General features: G+C 51.0%; 1 protein-coding gene across 3 annotated transcripts; it reads left to right on the top strand.

Annotated features, from left to right (window-relative positions):
• The first annotated feature begins 1,660 nt into the window (after window positions 1-1,660).
• Window positions 1,661-17,072, top strand: SFTPD (surfactant protein D). 3 transcript variants are annotated; one of them, XM_081823997.1, is made up of 8 exons: window positions 1,661-1,960; window positions 3,976-4,177; window positions 11,819-11,935; window positions 12,404-12,520; window positions 12,831-12,947; window positions 13,344-13,460; window positions 14,069-14,152; window positions 16,432-17,072. In XM_081823997.1, exons 2-8 carry the CDS (start codon window positions 3,979-3,981, stop codon window positions 16,806-16,808), a joined length of 1,128 nt encoding a protein of 375 aa, XP_081680123.1. In that variant the 5' UTR covers window positions 1,661-1,960; window positions 3,976-3,978; the 3' UTR covers window positions 16,809-17,072. The 3 variants fall into 3 exon arrangements, with proteins under 3 accessions (XP_081680123.1, XP_081680124.1, XP_081680125.1); XM_081823998.1 differs by lacking the exon at window positions 1,661-1,960 and adding an exon at window positions 10,147-11,540 and having other exon boundaries at window positions 4,042-4,177; XM_081823999.1 differs by lacking the exon at window positions 1,661-1,960 and adding an exon at window positions 11,458-11,540 and having other exon boundaries at window positions 4,094-4,177.

The raw sequence follows: 17,072 nt of genomic DNA, 5'->3' as shown, positions 1-17,072 counted from the left end.
GAAAAATGTCTATTCAGATCCTCTGCCCATTTTTTAATTGGATTGTTGGTTTTTTTGTTATTGAGTTGTATGAGTTATTTATTTATTTTGGATATTAACCTCTTATCAGATACATCATATGCAAATATCCTTTCCTATTCAGTAGGTTGTCTTTTAGTTGTTGTTTTTTTTAAGATTTTATTCATTTATTTGACAGAGAGAGACATAGCGAGAGAGGGAATGCAGGGGAAGTGGGAGAGGGAGAAGCAGGATCCCCGTGGAGCAGGCAGCCTGATGCGGGGCTCGATCCCAGGACCCTGGGATCATGACCTGAGCCGAAGGCAGACACTTAATGACTGAGCCACACAGGCTCCCCGGTTGTCTTTTAGTTTTGTTGATCATTTCTTTCGCTGTGCCGAAGCTTTTTAGTTTGAGGTAATCCCAGTTGTTTATTTTTGCTTTTGTTGCCCTTGATTTGCAGTCAGATCAAAATAACAACAATAACCAAATCCTAGAGCTGAAGAATACAATGGCTGATCTGAAAAATTCAAGAGAGATTCAACAAAAAACTTGACCAAGCAGAAGAATAAATCAGTGAACTTGAAGGTGGATCTTTTGAAATTATCCAGTCAGAGAAGGAAAAAAAAAAAGTGAAGTAAGCCTCTATGATTTATGGGACATCATCAAAAGAAATAATATATGCATTGGAGGAATCCCAGAAGGAGAAGAGAGATAGGGCAAGAAAGTCTATTTAAAGAACTAATGATGGAAAACTTCCAAATTTGGGGAGAGAAATGGAATTCCATGCTGACCTAGATCTCTAGGAGAAACATGAACATCCTAGAATGGGGAGGGCTGTGTGTTAATGATGAAAGAACTCTGTCATTTGGGGCCCAGGTGGCTCCACTATGGATCCTGCTTCAAAAAAAAATTGCCGTATGGGAAACAGAAGACTTTCCCTATGAATTGAGGCATTATAGATTCTACAATACTACAAGAGGATGCCACAAGGAGCATCAAAATCCAGGAACAAATTGGCACCACCAGTGGAGTGGCCAAAAGAGAAGCTTGGAGACGTGGGGCTGCTGGTATGTGGAACTAGGCAGAGAATCCATGCAAGAGATAAAGCCACAAGAATCTAGAAGCAAACAGAGATTACCTTTGATAGCAAAGGCAAGAGGGTGGGCAACTGTCTTACAGTAGTTGGAAGTTAGATTCTCCTTGGGGATGGCTGCCACAGTGTATCAGCAGCTCAGGGGTCCAAACTGGTCACCTGAGTAATGCACAGGGCAAACTTCAGCTGAGAAGGTAAGAGGTGAGGGCAAGGAGGTTAAGGGAAGTCCATCCCATAAAAGGCAAGTGGAGGTCTCTCTGAGATCTAAAGCAGGAAATAAAAGAGTGACCCCACCAGGTGGCGGTTCCCCCAGCCACTGCTCCCACAGGCTACAGCCTCCACAGCTTCTCCACTTGCCCCACCTCTGCCCGGATATGCCGAGCAGCTCCCAGCTCTTTCCCAATATCTGGGCAGTGATGTTGAGGTGAAGGGGGGAGAGAAGTGGGCACAGCAGGTCCTGGATCTTGGAATCCGCGGATGTAGGTTGCATTTGCAATAGGTGTAGATCATTGTGCAACTTGCCGGTCTTCTCTGGAGCTCAGATTTTTGAACATCTATAAGATACAGACACTGATGATGCCATTTAACTCACAGGGCTTCAGGGGGGTACCGGTGAGATCACAGACTGAGAGTTCTATAAACTCTAGGGCGATATGTGTGTAGTGATATGAATATCAGTGGCAGGTTTCCAGAACACAGGTGGGGGTGAGAGTAAGTCAACAAAGAAGAAATTGCCCCACTTCCTGGAAAGAGCTCTTAGAAGAACCGGGCTGGGCGGCTCAAGTTACAAGGTAGGCATAAATAGCTAGTGCCTGCCAAGGAAAGCCTAGTTGGACTGGAGATCCTGGAGTCCCAGAAGAAGCAACCGTGAGTGTTTCTGTCCTTTGCCCTCATTTTGTTTTCCCAATGCCTGGTGAATATCTCTCTACCCATATGGCTGCTTTATCCTACTGGTCCTGTGAAGGCAGGATCTGGGTAGCTATTCTGTTCTAGGAGGTTGATGGTTAGGGGGCAGAGTGGACCAATGAGGAGTGTTCTTCTGCCCCTCACTGCTCCCTATGCCCTCTGGGCTGGGGGAGGGTGGATCACTTGGATGGCACCCACCCAGACCCCAGACACCATTGTCTGGAAGACCCAGTGGAAAATGCAATTTCAACTTCTCTCGTAGTTCCTCTCCATTCCCCATTTCTTCAGAAACAGACCAGGTAGAGGTAGAGGAGAAACAGACCAGGCTTTCACGGGTCTGGGTTCTAAGCTCATCCACATACCAGCTGCCTGTGGGACATGGACATTCATACTTTTCTCATGGGTGAAGAAGTCCACCTCTGAGCCTTCCACAGCTGTGGCAGGCTCAGAGGTGGACTTCTTCCTCCTCAGGGGGTGGAATTCCCTGAGACATTCGGTCAAATGTTTCCTTTAAAAAATAGACTTACTGGACTAGGTCACTAATTTTCAGGGGAGTCATTTTTCTCAATAAAATCTGAATCTGGAAGCTTGGCGCGAACACTGTGGGTTGAGGGGGCTGCGGCTCTGCGCACTCCCTCTGTAGCCCCAGCTGAAACGCCTCATCTGAACCGTAGGTCTGAAAACCTGTGAGTTAGCTCTCTTCGAGGCCACTTCCTGCTACAGTGGACTGTGGGGCCTTCTATGGCATCTTGAGCTGCTGGGCAGAATGCCTGTTGCCTTTTGTTCTTCCCCAGATTTGGCGTGCAGGGCCCCAGAGTTGAGATAGCTGCCAACAAGTGGACAATGCCCTTGCTCCAGCCTGGGTCCTTGGGTGCTCATGATCGAGCTTTTGCCACAAGTCCGGTGAAGGCCTGGTGACCCCCTCCTCCTTTGCACATGTCCCCCAGGCTTTGTTCCTAGCCTCTGCAACTCCCACAAGCTCTTTCCATGCTCATAACTTTACAGTTTCTCTCTGAGAGAGGAAAGACGCCCAATATTGGAGGTGACTCAGGCCCTGTACCGGCCCTGGTGTCACTTAGTCCCTAAGTCCCAGTCAGTTGGTAACTGGATGCCCTACTGGACACCTGCTCTTTCTTATCCCCAAACTAGCCTTCCCCTGACCGAACCCATCTCACACATCCCCTTCCGCCCTGAGGCCTTTCTTTTAAGTTCTCTTAGGTTGTTGGAGCAGAATACTACGTGTCCCAGGGGCTCTCCAGCTACTAACTTCATATCTCTGAGGACTTTCACCTGGGTTCTCTGTGGGAATTTCCTTACGGAGACAGTGTCTAGTCCAGGGATGGCTAATAAGCTGGAAAACATGCAACCACATACCCATCCTGTGCTCAGGACAGACATCACTAAGCATCCAGGACTCTGACTCCTTTTCAGAATAGCACTGCAGACGACACGAGTGCTAGTCCATCCAAGGCAGCAAGTGAGAGGGAACGGGTTTGCCTTGTCGGAGCTAAGCCACCCACCTTAATAATACAGGCAGGGAGAAGGAGGTCCAGTGGGGAAAGGTCCTTTCCAGAACTACCCAGTGAATCCTTCCTGATTCATGGCTTCATGAATCATGGCTTCAGTGAGGGATCATGACTTCATGGCTTCAGTGAGGAATTCTACATCCTAGCCCTGGTGCCAATAGCAGTACCCAGGGAAGACACAAGAAAGGACAACACGGGGCATCTGAGAGTAGGTGGATACTGCTGTCAACTCATGTCAGGGGTTCCATCTGGGTAACTCGTGCTCTCCCAGGCCAGACCATATGCCCACCTGGTGCCTCCACTCTTTTGGGAGCCCTGCTGCTCTCAGCCCCACAGGAGGGAGGGGGGTTGTGGAGAGGTGCTTCTCCTGACCTTCAGGAGCCAGGCCAAGCCCTAACCCATGTCCTAGGACCAAGAGCATGTCCTTTCTCTTTCTGTTCATCTGCCTAGGCCATGCTTCTCCTCCCTCTCTCCATGCTGATCCTGCTCACACAGCCCCTGAGGTCACTGGGAGCAGAAATGAAGACCTATTCCCAGAGAGAGGCGGCCAGCACCTGCACCCTGGTCATGTGTAACCCCGTGGAGAATGGCCTGCCTGGTCGTGATGGACGGGATGGAAGAGAGGGCCCCCGGGGCGAGAAGGGGGATCCAGGTAGAGCTGGGACCATGGGCTCGTCCTGGTGGAATGGGGTGGGCATTAGAATTGTAACCAATCCAGAAACGCTGGTTGTTCTGCTGTAGAAGGCTCAGAGGTGGACTTCTTCCTCCTCAGGGGGTGGGTTTCCCTGAGACATTCGGTCCTTCTGAAATGCTGTTTTACCATTTGAAAAATGACCAGCTGTTCTGAGCCCCCAGGTGCCTCCCTCCATTACCAGTTGCCCTGACTCCTCCCCCGGATTCTTCTGATTCCTCCCACCCCAAGAATGAGGAAATAGTGGGGACATGGAATTTGTGGTTCTCCAGAACCCAGCTCCAGGGACTTAACAGTTGGTCCTCCAGATTAAATGGTGTCTGTGCGGGGAGATAAATATTTTTAATACTGCATGAAGAATGGGAAAGAAGGAGGCTCAGTGGCCCCAGACTCAGGTCTGATCAAAAGGATTTACCCTAATACATTACGGAGAGAATGAAAGGGAGCTCACATTTCTTTCTCCTAGCCTTGTGCTTGGGCATCACTGAGTAATTCATTTAACCCTACCAAATGTTTCACAAGAAACAACATATGACTCACATTTGGCAGGTGAGAACATGGTGACGCAGAAAGGCCAAATGACACCCAGTGTGGAGGGGAAAAGACACGGGCTTGTGCATCAGACAGATCTGTGCCAGACAGCTAGCTCCATCTCCACAGCAGAGACCTACCCTGGGACAAGCCAGTGTCCCCGAGTCTGTTTGCTCATCTATAAATGGGAATAATATCGACCACACAGTGACGAATAACTGAGCCAAGGTTTTACTTTTTTGTTAAGTTGTCAAGATGAAGGTGCATGTTCCTGCTGGTCCAATCAGGTGAATTCTCGTGAGGTTCCCAAAGGTACTGATTATTAAGGGAATTATCTGAGTCTCAGTGGCAAGGCGTCAGAATTCAGTGAACCAACAACTAAGACAAGGGATCTGCAGGCACTGCATTTTGGTTGGGGAGGAAGGAAACTAACAACATTTAAGCTGGAAAGAATGGGTAACATCTCCAGGCTTTGTAGGGTAAGGCACAAGTGAGTATCTATCTGTCCATCCTTTACAGACAGAAAGTGGCTCCCAACGTGAATGGCCTGGGGCTTGGGGAAGGCCACCTGGAAGGGAACTCAGAAGAAGGGTGGTATTCAGGGTGTCCACATCTTGGAGAATCCCCGATCTCTCCAACTCTCAGAGGGGCCCTGAATTAAATCCCAGGGGTGCCTTTTCCTACAGTCGCCCTGTGACCCTGCAGCATCGAGTGTGGCTGAGCCCCCCTCTTTTGTGCAGATGCCTCCCCCCCAACCCATGCACATGCCAAGCCTGGCCTTGGATTGGTGCTTGGAGAAAGAACCATACACAGTTGGGCCCAGGAACCAAGCTGCACTCTGGCTCCTGGATTGCAGGCACATGAGTTGTTCAACCATTATGGGTCTGAGAATTTCCTAGAGAGCTTGGAGCACCTCAGAATCCCGACCCAAGGAAGTTTGGCTGGGGCTAGAGTCTGGACTTATGACAATGTCCCCTGCAGATGCTGACGCACAGGGTTCCAGATAGGCCAGAGAGAAGAGAGCCTTGAGCAGAGGTGGAGGGTGGAGTCGGGTCACTATGGTAATGCCTCAGGCATATCATGGATGGTCCATAAGACCCCACCCTGTTTTGGGGGCTGTATTTCCAGGGACAGTCCCCTTATTCCTCAGCACCTCCAAGATTCCTTCCCAGAAGGATTGAGCAAGAGCGTCCCTCCAGGGGCACGCATCTCCCTCAGAATAAAACCGCACACTCCTCAGCAGCCCACAAGGACACTCCACCCCTGCCTACTTCTTTGACCTCGCCTCCTTCTCCTCTGGCCACACTGGCTCCTTGCTGATCCCTAACCACATTCAGCCCCCCACCTACTTGAGGCCCTGTCACTGCTCTCCCCATAGCTGCCCTTGTGGGTCACTCCTCACCTTCCTCCTGGCTTTCCTCACAGTCCACCTTCTCCGCGAGTCTGTCCCTGACCACCCTACTTAGAAGACACTGCGCTCCCTTCCGACACTCTCTGTGCTTTATTTTTCCTCTGTGGCACTTATTCTGATCTAATAAACCCTAGGTTGTACATTTTAATTTTTAAGATCTCTTTCTATGCAGTTGGGTTTAAGCTCCAAGAGGAAGGGATCTGCTTTTGTGTCTGCTTCTTTCCCTGGCATGTCCCAACATCAAGATGCTGTCTCGTGCACAGTAGAAGTTTCAGCGAGTACTTGTGGAATAAAGGAAGGGAAAATGAAAGGAGAGGAGGGATTTACTGCGGTGAAGACTGGCCACACTGCTGGTCCTTAAAGCTTCACTTCAGGCCATACTGAGGTACAGGGCTGGCCTTTGGGGGACACTAGGATGCAAAATTGGTGGGTTTTTTTTTTTAAGATTTTATTTATTTATTTGAGAGAGTGAGAGCATGAGAGAGCACAAGCAGGGGGGAGGGGAAGAGGGAGAAGCAGGATCTCCACTGAGCAGGGAGTCCCACATGGGGCTCGATCCCAGGACCCTGGGATCATGACCTGAGCTGAAGGCAGATGCTTAACTGGCTGAGCCACCCAGGCGCCCCAAAATTAGTGCTTTTGGAGGCATGGGTGCTTGCCTGGGTCCCCTCTCCCGGCCTCCAGGGCTTGTGCACCATGGATGGGAGACCTCTACCGCTCCTTCTACCTGTCCCCAGCCCAGCCAGGGTGGAGCCCAAGAGAGGCTCAATCTAGGGGCAGGACATTTCTGCCCCAGCACAGTGTGACCTGTTGGACATGGGATGTGGGGCCCAACCTATAACTCTCTCTGCTTCCATTGCATTCCCAATGAGGATCATAACTAGAAGCAGGACACCATGCCCAGCACAGAGCTTCTTCTCAACCACCCATCCCAGGCACCAGCCCCCCGCCACCGGCTCATTCTTGCTCAGGCTGGCCTGGTCGCTCCTCCCCTGGGAGCACGTTTTCTAAGTCTAACATGTCCCCTTTCCTCTGCAATTCTCTCTAAATCCTCCTCACCCTAAAGTCCCATTTCTTCTTCTAGGAAGAGAGCTCTGGGCATGTGTGCGTGCTGGGGTTGGGGTGATGATGTGACGGGATGAGGGACATCTTGTGAATTGTCTTCCTCACTCATGGCCTGTGCCTCACAGTTGAAAATCCTATCCCAAATCCCGTGCAGACCGGGACCTGGTGCTAACATTTGCATCTCGCCCAGCGCCGGGCCTACGGTTGTATTGCATGGCTTCTTAGTGAACAAGTAAGTGAATGAAGAAGTCAGCACCACCTGTCAGGTGTCATTTCTTTTTGCACGTGAATGTTTATAGCGGCTTCATTCACAACAGCCCAAAGGCCTGGCGATGGGTGAATGGACGAACAAGATGTGCTCTGTCCATATGGTGGAACATGACTCAGCCATAAAAGGAAATAAAGTGCTGAGACACACTGTCAAGTGGATGGCTCTCAGGGACGTCACCCCCAAGTTACAAAAGCCAGACGTCAAAGGTCATAAGTTGTAGGAATCCATGTATATGAAATGTCCAAAATAGGAAATAGAGACAGAAAGCAGAGTAGTGGCGTCCAGGGGCTGGGAGGAGGGGGAATTGGGGGTGATGGCTTAGTGGCTATGGTTTTTTTGAGGGGTGATGAAATGATTTTGAACTTAATAGAGGAGTGAGTGAGTGAGTGAGCTAACTGCCACTGAACTGTGTGCTTTGAAAAGGTTAATGTGGGGTGCCTGGGTGGCTCAGTCGTTAAGCGTCTGCCTTCGGCTCAGATCATGATCCCAGGGTCCTGGGATCGAGTCCCGCATCGGGCTCCCTGCTCCGCGGGAAGCCTGCTTCTCCCTCCCCCACTCCCCCTGCTTGTGTTCCCTCTCTAGCTGTGTCTCTCTCTGTCAAACAAATAAATAAGATCTTTAAAAAAAAAAAAAGAAAAGGTTAATGTTATATGAATTTCACCGCAGTTAAAAAAAAAAAAAGAATAACCAAAAGAACAGAACTGAGCGTAAAACTCTTAAACATTGAGAGTCATCTGCTCCCGTTAATCTTTTGGGGGTAAATCTTGAGTAATGGCAGGCCTAGGCAGCCCTTCTGGAGGTAACACATCTTTCTAAAAATGCTTGATCATTTTTCCAATACAAAAATAATTTGTGGCCACTAAAGAAACAACAAGAAAGTTACCATTACCTTGTGTCACTAGGAAGGAACAGCTGGTCACACTTCTGTATATGCTTCTCCTGTGTCTTTCCCAGTACGTCCTGCATGTTCACGCCCTACACACCCATGTACGTACTTGTGAAACAGGATCCCGTTGCGCACAGGGATACATTAGGTTACAATTTGGTCTCTTTTCTATGGTTTCAAGAGCATATTGCATTGCTTTTGCTTTTTTTTTATTGAGGTATAATTGACATATAACATTGTCTTCGTTTCTGATGTATAACAGTGATTCAATATTTGCACGAATTGTGAGATGATCACTGTAAGAAGTCTTGTCAACGTCTGTTACCACACATAGTACAATTTTTTTCTTGCTGTGATAAGAACTTTTAAGATCTACTCTCTGGGGGCACCTGGGTGGCTCAGTTGGTTGGGCGACTGCCTTCGGCTCAGGTCATGATCCTGGAGTCCGGGGGTCAAGTCCCACGTCGGGCTCCCGGCTCGGCAGGGAGCCTGCTTCTCCCTCTGACTCTCTCCCCTCACATGCTGTTTCTCTCTCTCTCTCTCTCTCAAATAAATAAATAAAATCTTAAAAAATATATATGTATATATAAAAAAGATCTACTCTCTGACGTGAGGTAAACCTCAGAGAAATTGCCACAATAGCTCATGTATAAGCAATCTTGCTTGTTATTCTGTGGGGATAGTAACAGGACCCCATGGGCATATGATTATTTAAACGGCAAAAAAAAAAAAAAAAAAAGGATTTGATTCCCCAACGATTATATAACTCAACTAGAACCTTGATCAATTCTATGTGGCTGGGATAACAAAAATTGCTCTTTTAAAGCCAGAGCTTACCCCACTGCATGGGATTAACTATGGGCTTACAGAGATAATGGATGATCCCACTTTCTTTATGATTCAATTGGATAATGTCCTTGGGGATGCCCTTATATCCTGAGACAAGTCTTCTCCCACTTGCCAGTGATTCCTTATGATTAAGATACGGTTAAGGCTAGACCTTAAACGAAGAGAACTTCTTTTTTCTTTTTAAGATTTTATTTATTTATTTGACAGAGAGAGACACAGCGAGAGAGGGAACACAAGCAGGGGGAGAGGGAGAGGGAGAAGCAGGCTTCCCGCGGAGCAGGAAGCCCGATGCGGGGCTCGATCCCAGAACCCTGGGATCATAACCTGAGCCAAAGGCAGACGCTTAACGACTGAGCCACCCAGGTGCCCCTTACGAAGAGAACTTCTTGATAGTTTTATCTCATAGTCATTTATCCTAGAAGCTGCCTCTATTGATGTACACTTGCAAACAAAGGCTTTAGCCAAACATACAACATACCACAGCCCTCCTGGTAAAAAGAGCCTCAGAACTCACTATGGGACTTCCAGGACTTACATAAAATAAGCAAAACAGTATGCTTGCTCAGCAGGACTCTAAATGTTACTTCCCAGGCGCTAGATGTACTCAGCCAAGAATTAAGTGAAGTCAGAGAGGGACTTCTCCAGAACGGTGCCACTATTGACTGCCTAGTATTACTAGGGGTATGAGGGATTTCCTCATGTGTTGTTCTAACGTTACAGGTGTCCCAATTAATAGGGGACGTTTGTGATCCGTTAAATAAGATCAAGATATCTACTAATCTATTTGACAAAATTGGTAATTGGGGATCTTATCTAAGGAATGTGATCATAATTTGGGGCCTAATACTTGTTTTATGTTCATCCTTTTGCATGTGCTGCTGCATGTACCGTTTGCTGTCCATCATGACCCCCTGGAGCCATACCGCCGGCCTCTGGACCGACTCCTGGATAGATTCTAACTGCTGCACAGCCCGCCGTCCCAGTTCAGCAGGAAGCAGCCAGAGTGGTCACTGTCCAATTCCCTAATGGCAGTTAGGGTTACTATTTCCAGGGGGAAGAATGAGTAAGGGACAGGCGGGGCTAGGTAGGGAGAGATAGATAGGGGGCTATGTGATCAGGCTCACAGAAATCCCAAAAATGTCAGGGTGTGGGGAAACAAGAGATAAGGGAACAAACCGGACCACCCTGCCTAAGCATGTGGGGTGGGGGTCTTTTTTTATGATAATCACCTGTGACCAACAAAGAATAACCAGACCCTAAAAAGGACGTAAGCCGTTGAAGGTGTTATCACTAGTCCTTGCTCAATGGTGATATAGAGAGGATAAAAGGATTTAAGGTCCCTGGTTAGCTGTTTATAAAAGACCAACCCTAAATGCCCTCAGTGGCGGACCCGTCTCACTCCTGAGAGCTTTTTTCTGTATCCTTGCTTAATAAACTTCTATCACTTTACTCACAAAAAAGAAAAAGAAAAAGAAAAAAGATCTACTCTCTGAGCAACTTTCACATACACAATACGGTATTATTAACTCTAGTTGCCATGCTCTACATGACATCCCCAGAACTTATTTTATAACTGGACATTTGTATCTTTCGACCACCGTGAGCCATTCTGCCCACTTCCCAAGCCCACCTCTGGCAATCACCAATCTGTTCTCTGTATCTATGAGTTTGTTGTTTTTGTTTGTTGGTTGGCTTGTCTGTTTAGATTCCACATATAAATGAGATCATATGGGATTTGTCTTTCTCTGTCTGACTTAATTTCATCTACCATAATGCCCCCAAAGTCCATCCATGTTGTTGCAAATGGCAAGATTTCGTTCTTTGTTATGGCTGAGGAATATTCCATCATATATACACCTGCAGTTTCTCCATCCACTCATTCATCAATGGACATCTAGGCTCTAAGCCGTCTCCATGTCTTGGCTACTGTAAACAATGCCGCAATGAACATGGGGGTGCAGATATCTTTTTGAATTAGTGTTCTTGCTTCCTTTAGATAAATACCCAGAAGGGGAATTGCTGGATCATATAGTAATTCTACTTTTAATTTTTTGAGGAGCCTTCATTCTGTTTCCCACAGTGGCTGCACCGATTTACATTCCCACCAACAGTGCACAGGGGTTTCCTTTTCACCACATCCTGGCCAACGCTTGTTATCTCTTGTCTTTTTTGATAATAACCATTCTAACAGGTGTGAGGTGGTATCTCATTGTGGTTTTGATTTGCAGTTCCCTGATGATTAGTGCCAAGTGTCATTTCTGATAGAAACTTTGGTTCTGGGAAGGCGAGAACAAGGAGTCCATGATCAAGGGTAAATGCTGACAGATTGCCGGCTGTAAATACCGTGGATAAGCCAAGTCGGTTGGGTCTTGGCTTGAATCCACAGCCAACTCTGGCTGGCCTGTTTTCTCACCTGTAAAATGGGGATGGGGACACCCATTTCCTGGATCACCACTGGACCAAGGAGTGTGGAGATGGAATGTCTCTTCAAGTAGAACCTTGAAGGCATGCAAGGGGCCTGACATTAGAGGCATCTGGCTCCTCCTAGGCCCAAGGCCAGGTTTATACCCATCTCTTCTGCTGCTACAGGTTTGCCAGGAGCTGTAGGGAGAGCCGGGATGCCTGGACCAGCTGGCCTAGTTGGGCCCAAAGGGGACAATGGCTCTGCGGGAGAGCCTGGACCAAAGGGAGACTCCGGACCATCTGGTGAGCAGCTGCGCATGGAGTTCGGCTGTCTGCAGGTGCTGCTGCCGTCCCTGAGATTTGCCAGTAGACATGCACAGATCCCATCCCAGGGAGAAAGAAGAAGGTTGTTGTGAAGGTGGCACTGGGTTATCTCAGAGAAGCCTGGAAAGTACCACGGCTGCCTCTCTCACTTCCATCATTGCTCTCGTCTTTTCTTTTCTTTTTTTTTTAAGATTTTTTATTTATTTATTTGAGAGAGAGAGAATGAGAGACAGAGAGCATGAGAGGGAGGAGGGTCAGAGGGAGAAGCAGACTCCCTGCCGAGCAGGGAGCCCCATGCGGGACTTGATCCTGTGACTCCAGGATCATGACCTGAGCCGAAGGCAGTCGCCCAACCAACTGAGCTACCCAGACGCCCACTCTCGTCTTTTCATGTGTTCCCTGCCAACAAGGTTTAGCGCCACTGACCAGGGTGGTCTTTTTCCCCAGGACCTCCGGGACCTCGAGGCATGCCTGGTTCAGCTGGCAGAGAGGGTCCATCAGGGAAGCAGGGGAACGTAGGACCTCAAGGCCCACCTGGCCCTAAAGGAGAGGCCGGGCCCAAAGGTAGGTGGTTGGTATGTGGCTTGTCTGGGAGAGAGAGGGGAGGAGTATGGTGGCAGTCCGGGCTGGGACCTCAGGCAGCAAGCTCGGAGGGCCAGGAAAAGCCCAGACGGTCAGTGCTGGGTAGGCCAAGTCGTGCCCCCTTCCTTCCCTCCTTCCCACAATGGTGGCGTTTTCCTGTTCACCTCCCTGGAGGAAGCCCCGTAAGGGGCACCTTCTCCCCAGTTGGCTCTCTCCCCCTGGAGCGGTGGGTGAAAACTCCAGGACTGAACACACTCTCAGCAACATTTGTCCCAATTGATTCCTTCCTCAGGAGAAGCGGGTGTGGCCGGCAAGCCGGGCTCTGCGGGGACACAAGGTCCCACAGGTGTTAAAGGAGAGAGAGGTGCCCCGGGTGAGCACGGAGCCCCTGGGAGTGCTGGGGCAGCAGGTGAGTGATGGAAGGGGCTAGGGCCGGGCTCCGGTTCCCTTGTGTCCCCCTGGTGCTGCCGATGGCCATCTCTCCACCACCGCCACTCATCACGTCAGAGCTGGTGTGACCAGGAGGGGAGAGTCTACGGCCAAGGAGGGTGACTGCTGGGCTCTGGGAGCTGTCTGCATCGAGGGAGAGTGACACGTGAGCAACAGGGCTAGTCTAGGTGCCAGAGAGGTGGGTCTTTGGGTGATGGGATGGTCAGCGTAAGGAGAGGGTGCATGGCTGGGTTCTGGGAACAGTCTGTATAGGGGAAGGGGGACCATAGGCCAGTTGGATGGTCCGTGTACTGGGAGGCTGAAAATGCTGGAAAACGTGTACAGAGCTCACCCAGCTCTTCTTCTGTGATCCCAGGACCTGCTGGAGCCATGGGTCCACCGGGACCTCCAGGTGCCAAAGGGCCCCCGGGACTGAAGGGGGACAGAGGTGCTCCTGGGAACAAAGGAGCGAAGGGAGAGAGTGGGCTTCCGGGTAAGGTGGCATCTGCCAGATTTGGGAGTTCCCACAGGGTGGGGGCAGGGGGAGGAAGGTGGTGCTCTTATCTATCAAGACAGCCTATCCTCTCAGACTTCGGCCCCATTAATCATGGGGAGTGGTGGGAAACAGGAAAGCTAGCAGGCAGGAAGGCAGGAGAATTAGGCTCTGGTTTTAGACTTACTCAGTGGAGGGCAACCCTGGGCAGCTTTTCCATCTGATCACTGGGGAAAGCATAGCCCCCTTCCCGACTCAAAGCATAGTTTGAGTATCAAATAACCCAATGGATGGGAAGTATTCCTATCCCCCCAAAAAGAGGTGCTATGGGATGCCCAGAATTTGGAGTTCAAATGTCATGCGGTCAGTGTCTGTGAGGTGCAGGGACCTGCTTGTGGGACACTTAGTTCATAGCAGAACCACGGGAAATCTGGGAGGAACAGGGGTCGGTTATGTCAGCAGGTGTGGGCTTCTTAGGACCTGGTCCCAGCAGCTTAGCCCACCCCAAGTATGTGCCTGCAACTGGGCACCCTTCCCTTGAGGCCTAGGCTCTGAGCTGATCCCAGGCTACACTGGGCTTACCTTCCCTCGGCCTCTCTCTTCGGCAGACATCACTGCTCTGAGGCAGCAGGTGGAGGCCTTGCTCGGACAGGTCCAACACCTCCAGAATGCCTTCTCTCAGTATAGGAAAGGTAAGTTCCTGGGCCTGACTGGAGCCAGGCACCAAGGCTAGGCCCCCGACTGGGTCTGGGCCTTGGTTTGGCATTGGCTGGGTTTGGGTCTAGGATTGGAATGGGTTGGGACCACATTTAGGGCTGGACCTGGCTCTGGGGCAAGGTCTGGGGCTGAGAATAGGGCTGGGACAGAGCATACTCCAGGATCTGCAAGTAGATACAAGAGACATATAGGAGGATGTGGCCCTATCGCCAGTTCAGTGGGGTGACAGAAGTATGGTAGATGTTATCAGGCTCTAGGATGCCCCCAGGATCACAGCCACCTGTGACCCAGTCAGTGCCCTAAACCCTGCCTACCCCATGCTGGTCCCTGTGATAGACAGCGGACACCCAACCCAAGATGTATTCCTAACATCTGTGGGGCCCTGTGTGTGAGTGCCCAGAGACGTTGCTTCACGGCCCAAGGCAGCAGAGAATCCAGACACTGTCCTGAGAGCCGGGGCTGGGATGCTGCCCTTGGGGTTCAAGGCTGGTGGGGGCCTGGCCTTGCCGTGTGGCCAATCAAGTACCTCACCCTGGACATGCTCAAGGTTCTGACAGGGGGCTGGCTGCCTCTGGGCTCCAGCCAGTACTCTCCCTGAACCTCCCCCGGTGTTTCAAGCAGAGAGTCTTCCCTAACCCTGGAACGCTGCCGAGGCAGGAGCCCCCAGGAGTACATGCCTGAGTGCCCTGTGCCCTTTGGAATCTCCACCTCAGTCCTTGACTGCCCCCGCTCCTCATCTGCTCTCCCTGACTTCAGCACTGAGTCTACATCATTCATCCAATCTCCCTGATCCAAAAAAAAAAAAAAAAGAACAGTTTTCTGAAGGAGTAGAGCATAAAGGGGCCTGACTGGGTAAGACACAGGGTTGTCCCCTAAGTACTTAAGTAGCAAGGATGAGAGTTTCAGGTATTGGGTATGTCTTCCTCGCTCCACAAACATATTTGCCCATGCGTTCACTCACTCCTATGCCCACTGCTGCACACAAAGCGGAACGTGTCCATAGGCTCCAGCCACGTGGGTGTACTCAAATACCTTCACTCACCCCACACCATGACATTCGTGAGCACAACCAGAGGTATGCACGTGTAGGTATGCTCACGTATCTGGATGGTGGGTGCTGCCGTGTACCTTCGCACGAACACATGGACATGTTCGTGTATGCACGTGTGTACGCACCCAGATGCAGGGACATAACGTGAACCCCCGCACGGGCCCCGTCCAGGGCTGCTTCAAGTGCCATCCTGAGCCCGTGGAGCATCTGTGCCCCGAGTCCGTGTTGAAGGTCCTCAGAGGAGGGCAGTGGGGCTGGGGCAGCCTGAGCCTAACCAGCCCAGGGAGGCCAGGGCGCAGCCCTCTCAGGAGCCCTGAGGATTTCCATGCCTGAGCCCAAAAGCGGATGGGATGGACTGAAAAGAGATACTTGATATGTCCCATGGGTGATGCTTTTATGAAGTGTGCCCCCACTTTAGAGATGAGGAATTAGAAGGCCTGAAAAGGGAAGTGGCTTTCCTTTGCCCACCTAGACAGCCATTGCCAGGTTGGGGTGGAACCCCTGGCTTCTGATTCCCAAATAGGGCTCTCCCAGGACCGGTCCCCTCCCCCTGCCACCGCACCGCTCAGGTGCCTGCACCCCCCTCCCCCAGCTCCCCGGGGAGGCTGACTGGCTGGGGCATCACGCATGTGGGTACCAAGGGGCCAACATGGGTCTGCAGTGAGTGCCGAGATTAGCACGTCGAGGCTTTCGGATGCCCCCCCGCCCTTGCCCCCACCCACCACATAGCAACCCCAAAGACCTGCTCTTATGCAGGGTCTGATTTTCATACTCTCAGAAACTACCCCAACCGCCACATTGACATCTCCACGGCCAAAGTCATTCCAATCCCCAATGACCCCAGCACACAACGTGGGGTGAAGTAGGAAGAGCATGTTCTAGCTCTAGTGTCCCAGCAAACAAGGTTTAATCCTCACCCTACATTTGGCAGGCCTGTGACTTTGGGCCTCTTGCTTAACCTCCCTGAGCTCCAGGGTCCTCATCTGTAACTGCAGCCCACAGGACCTCCTCCCAGCGTTCACTGTGCAGTCAGGGCTGCTCTGGAACCAAGTGCCTCACTTTTGTCCTATCTGGTGCCCTGATACCCCACCGGGGAGGCCTGGGTGGGGGAGGGGGGCTCCAGTTGGAGCACAAAGGTCTCAGAGCCCCTGAGCTGGGGCCAGGTGCTGCCATAACCCCAATCTAACTCTCTTCTTCTCTTAGTGGAGCTCTTCCCCAACGGCCGAGCTGTTGGGGAGAAGATCTTCAAGACGGCGGGTTTTGAAAAGACTTTTGAGGACGCGCAGCAGGTGTGTATGCAGGCGGGGGGACAGATGGCCTCCCCACGCTCTGCAGCCGAGAACGAGGCCCTGCAGGAGCTGGCCACTGTTCAGAACAAGCCTGCTTTCCTGAGCATGACCGACATCAAGACAGAGGGCAATTTCACCTACCCCACCGGGGAGCCCCTGGTCTATTCCAACTGGGCCCCGGGGGAACCCAACAACAATGGCGGCTCGGAGAACTGTGTGGAGATCTTTACCAACGGCAAGTGGAACGACAAGGTCTGCAGGGACCCGCGCCTGGTGGTCTGCGAGTTCTGAGCTGCGGGGGCCGGCGGGGAGCCTGGCCAGCGAGTGGGGGCCCAGGCCCGTGCGCTGCCAACGCCCCAATAAAATGGCGCCGCCTCTGCCGGCCAGGGCTTCTCCGCAGAGCCGTGGGGGGTGGCCAGAAGGCAGGTCCCCGCGGAACGCCTCTCTCCGAGTCAGATGGCTTCACACACACAAGACCTGTCAGGAAGAAGGGGCCCGCTGCTCTCCCAGTGGCAAGGAATAAAATTGGGTCCCCACGACCTCCCCATGGCAAAA

Source organism: Leptonychotes weddellii, chromosome 6, assembly GCF_054177405.1.
Source record: "Leptonychotes weddellii isolate Sample4059 chromosome 6, ASM5417740v2, whole genome shotgun sequence".
NCBI lineage: Eukaryota > Metazoa > Chordata > Mammalia > Carnivora > Phocidae > Leptonychotes > Leptonychotes weddellii.
This window is presented reverse-complemented; position numbering and strand designations above follow the sequence as displayed.

What these genes read in the sequence shown, in the direction of transcription:
- SFTPD (XM_081823997.1), top strand. Translation starts at nt 3,979, where the DNA reads ATGCTTCTCCTCCCTCTCTCCATGCTGATCCTGCTCACACAGCCCCTG. An exon ending in TGGGAGTGCTGGGGCAGCAG is followed by an intron (nt 12,948 to 13,343) that starts GTGAGTGATGGA and finishes CTGTGATCCCAG; the next exon opens with GACCTGCTGGAGCCATGGGT. An exon ending in GGGAGAGAGTGGGCTTCCGG is followed by an intron (nt 13,461 to 14,068) that starts GTAAGGTGGCAT and finishes TCTCTTCGGCAG; the next exon opens with ACATCACTGCTCTGAGGCAG.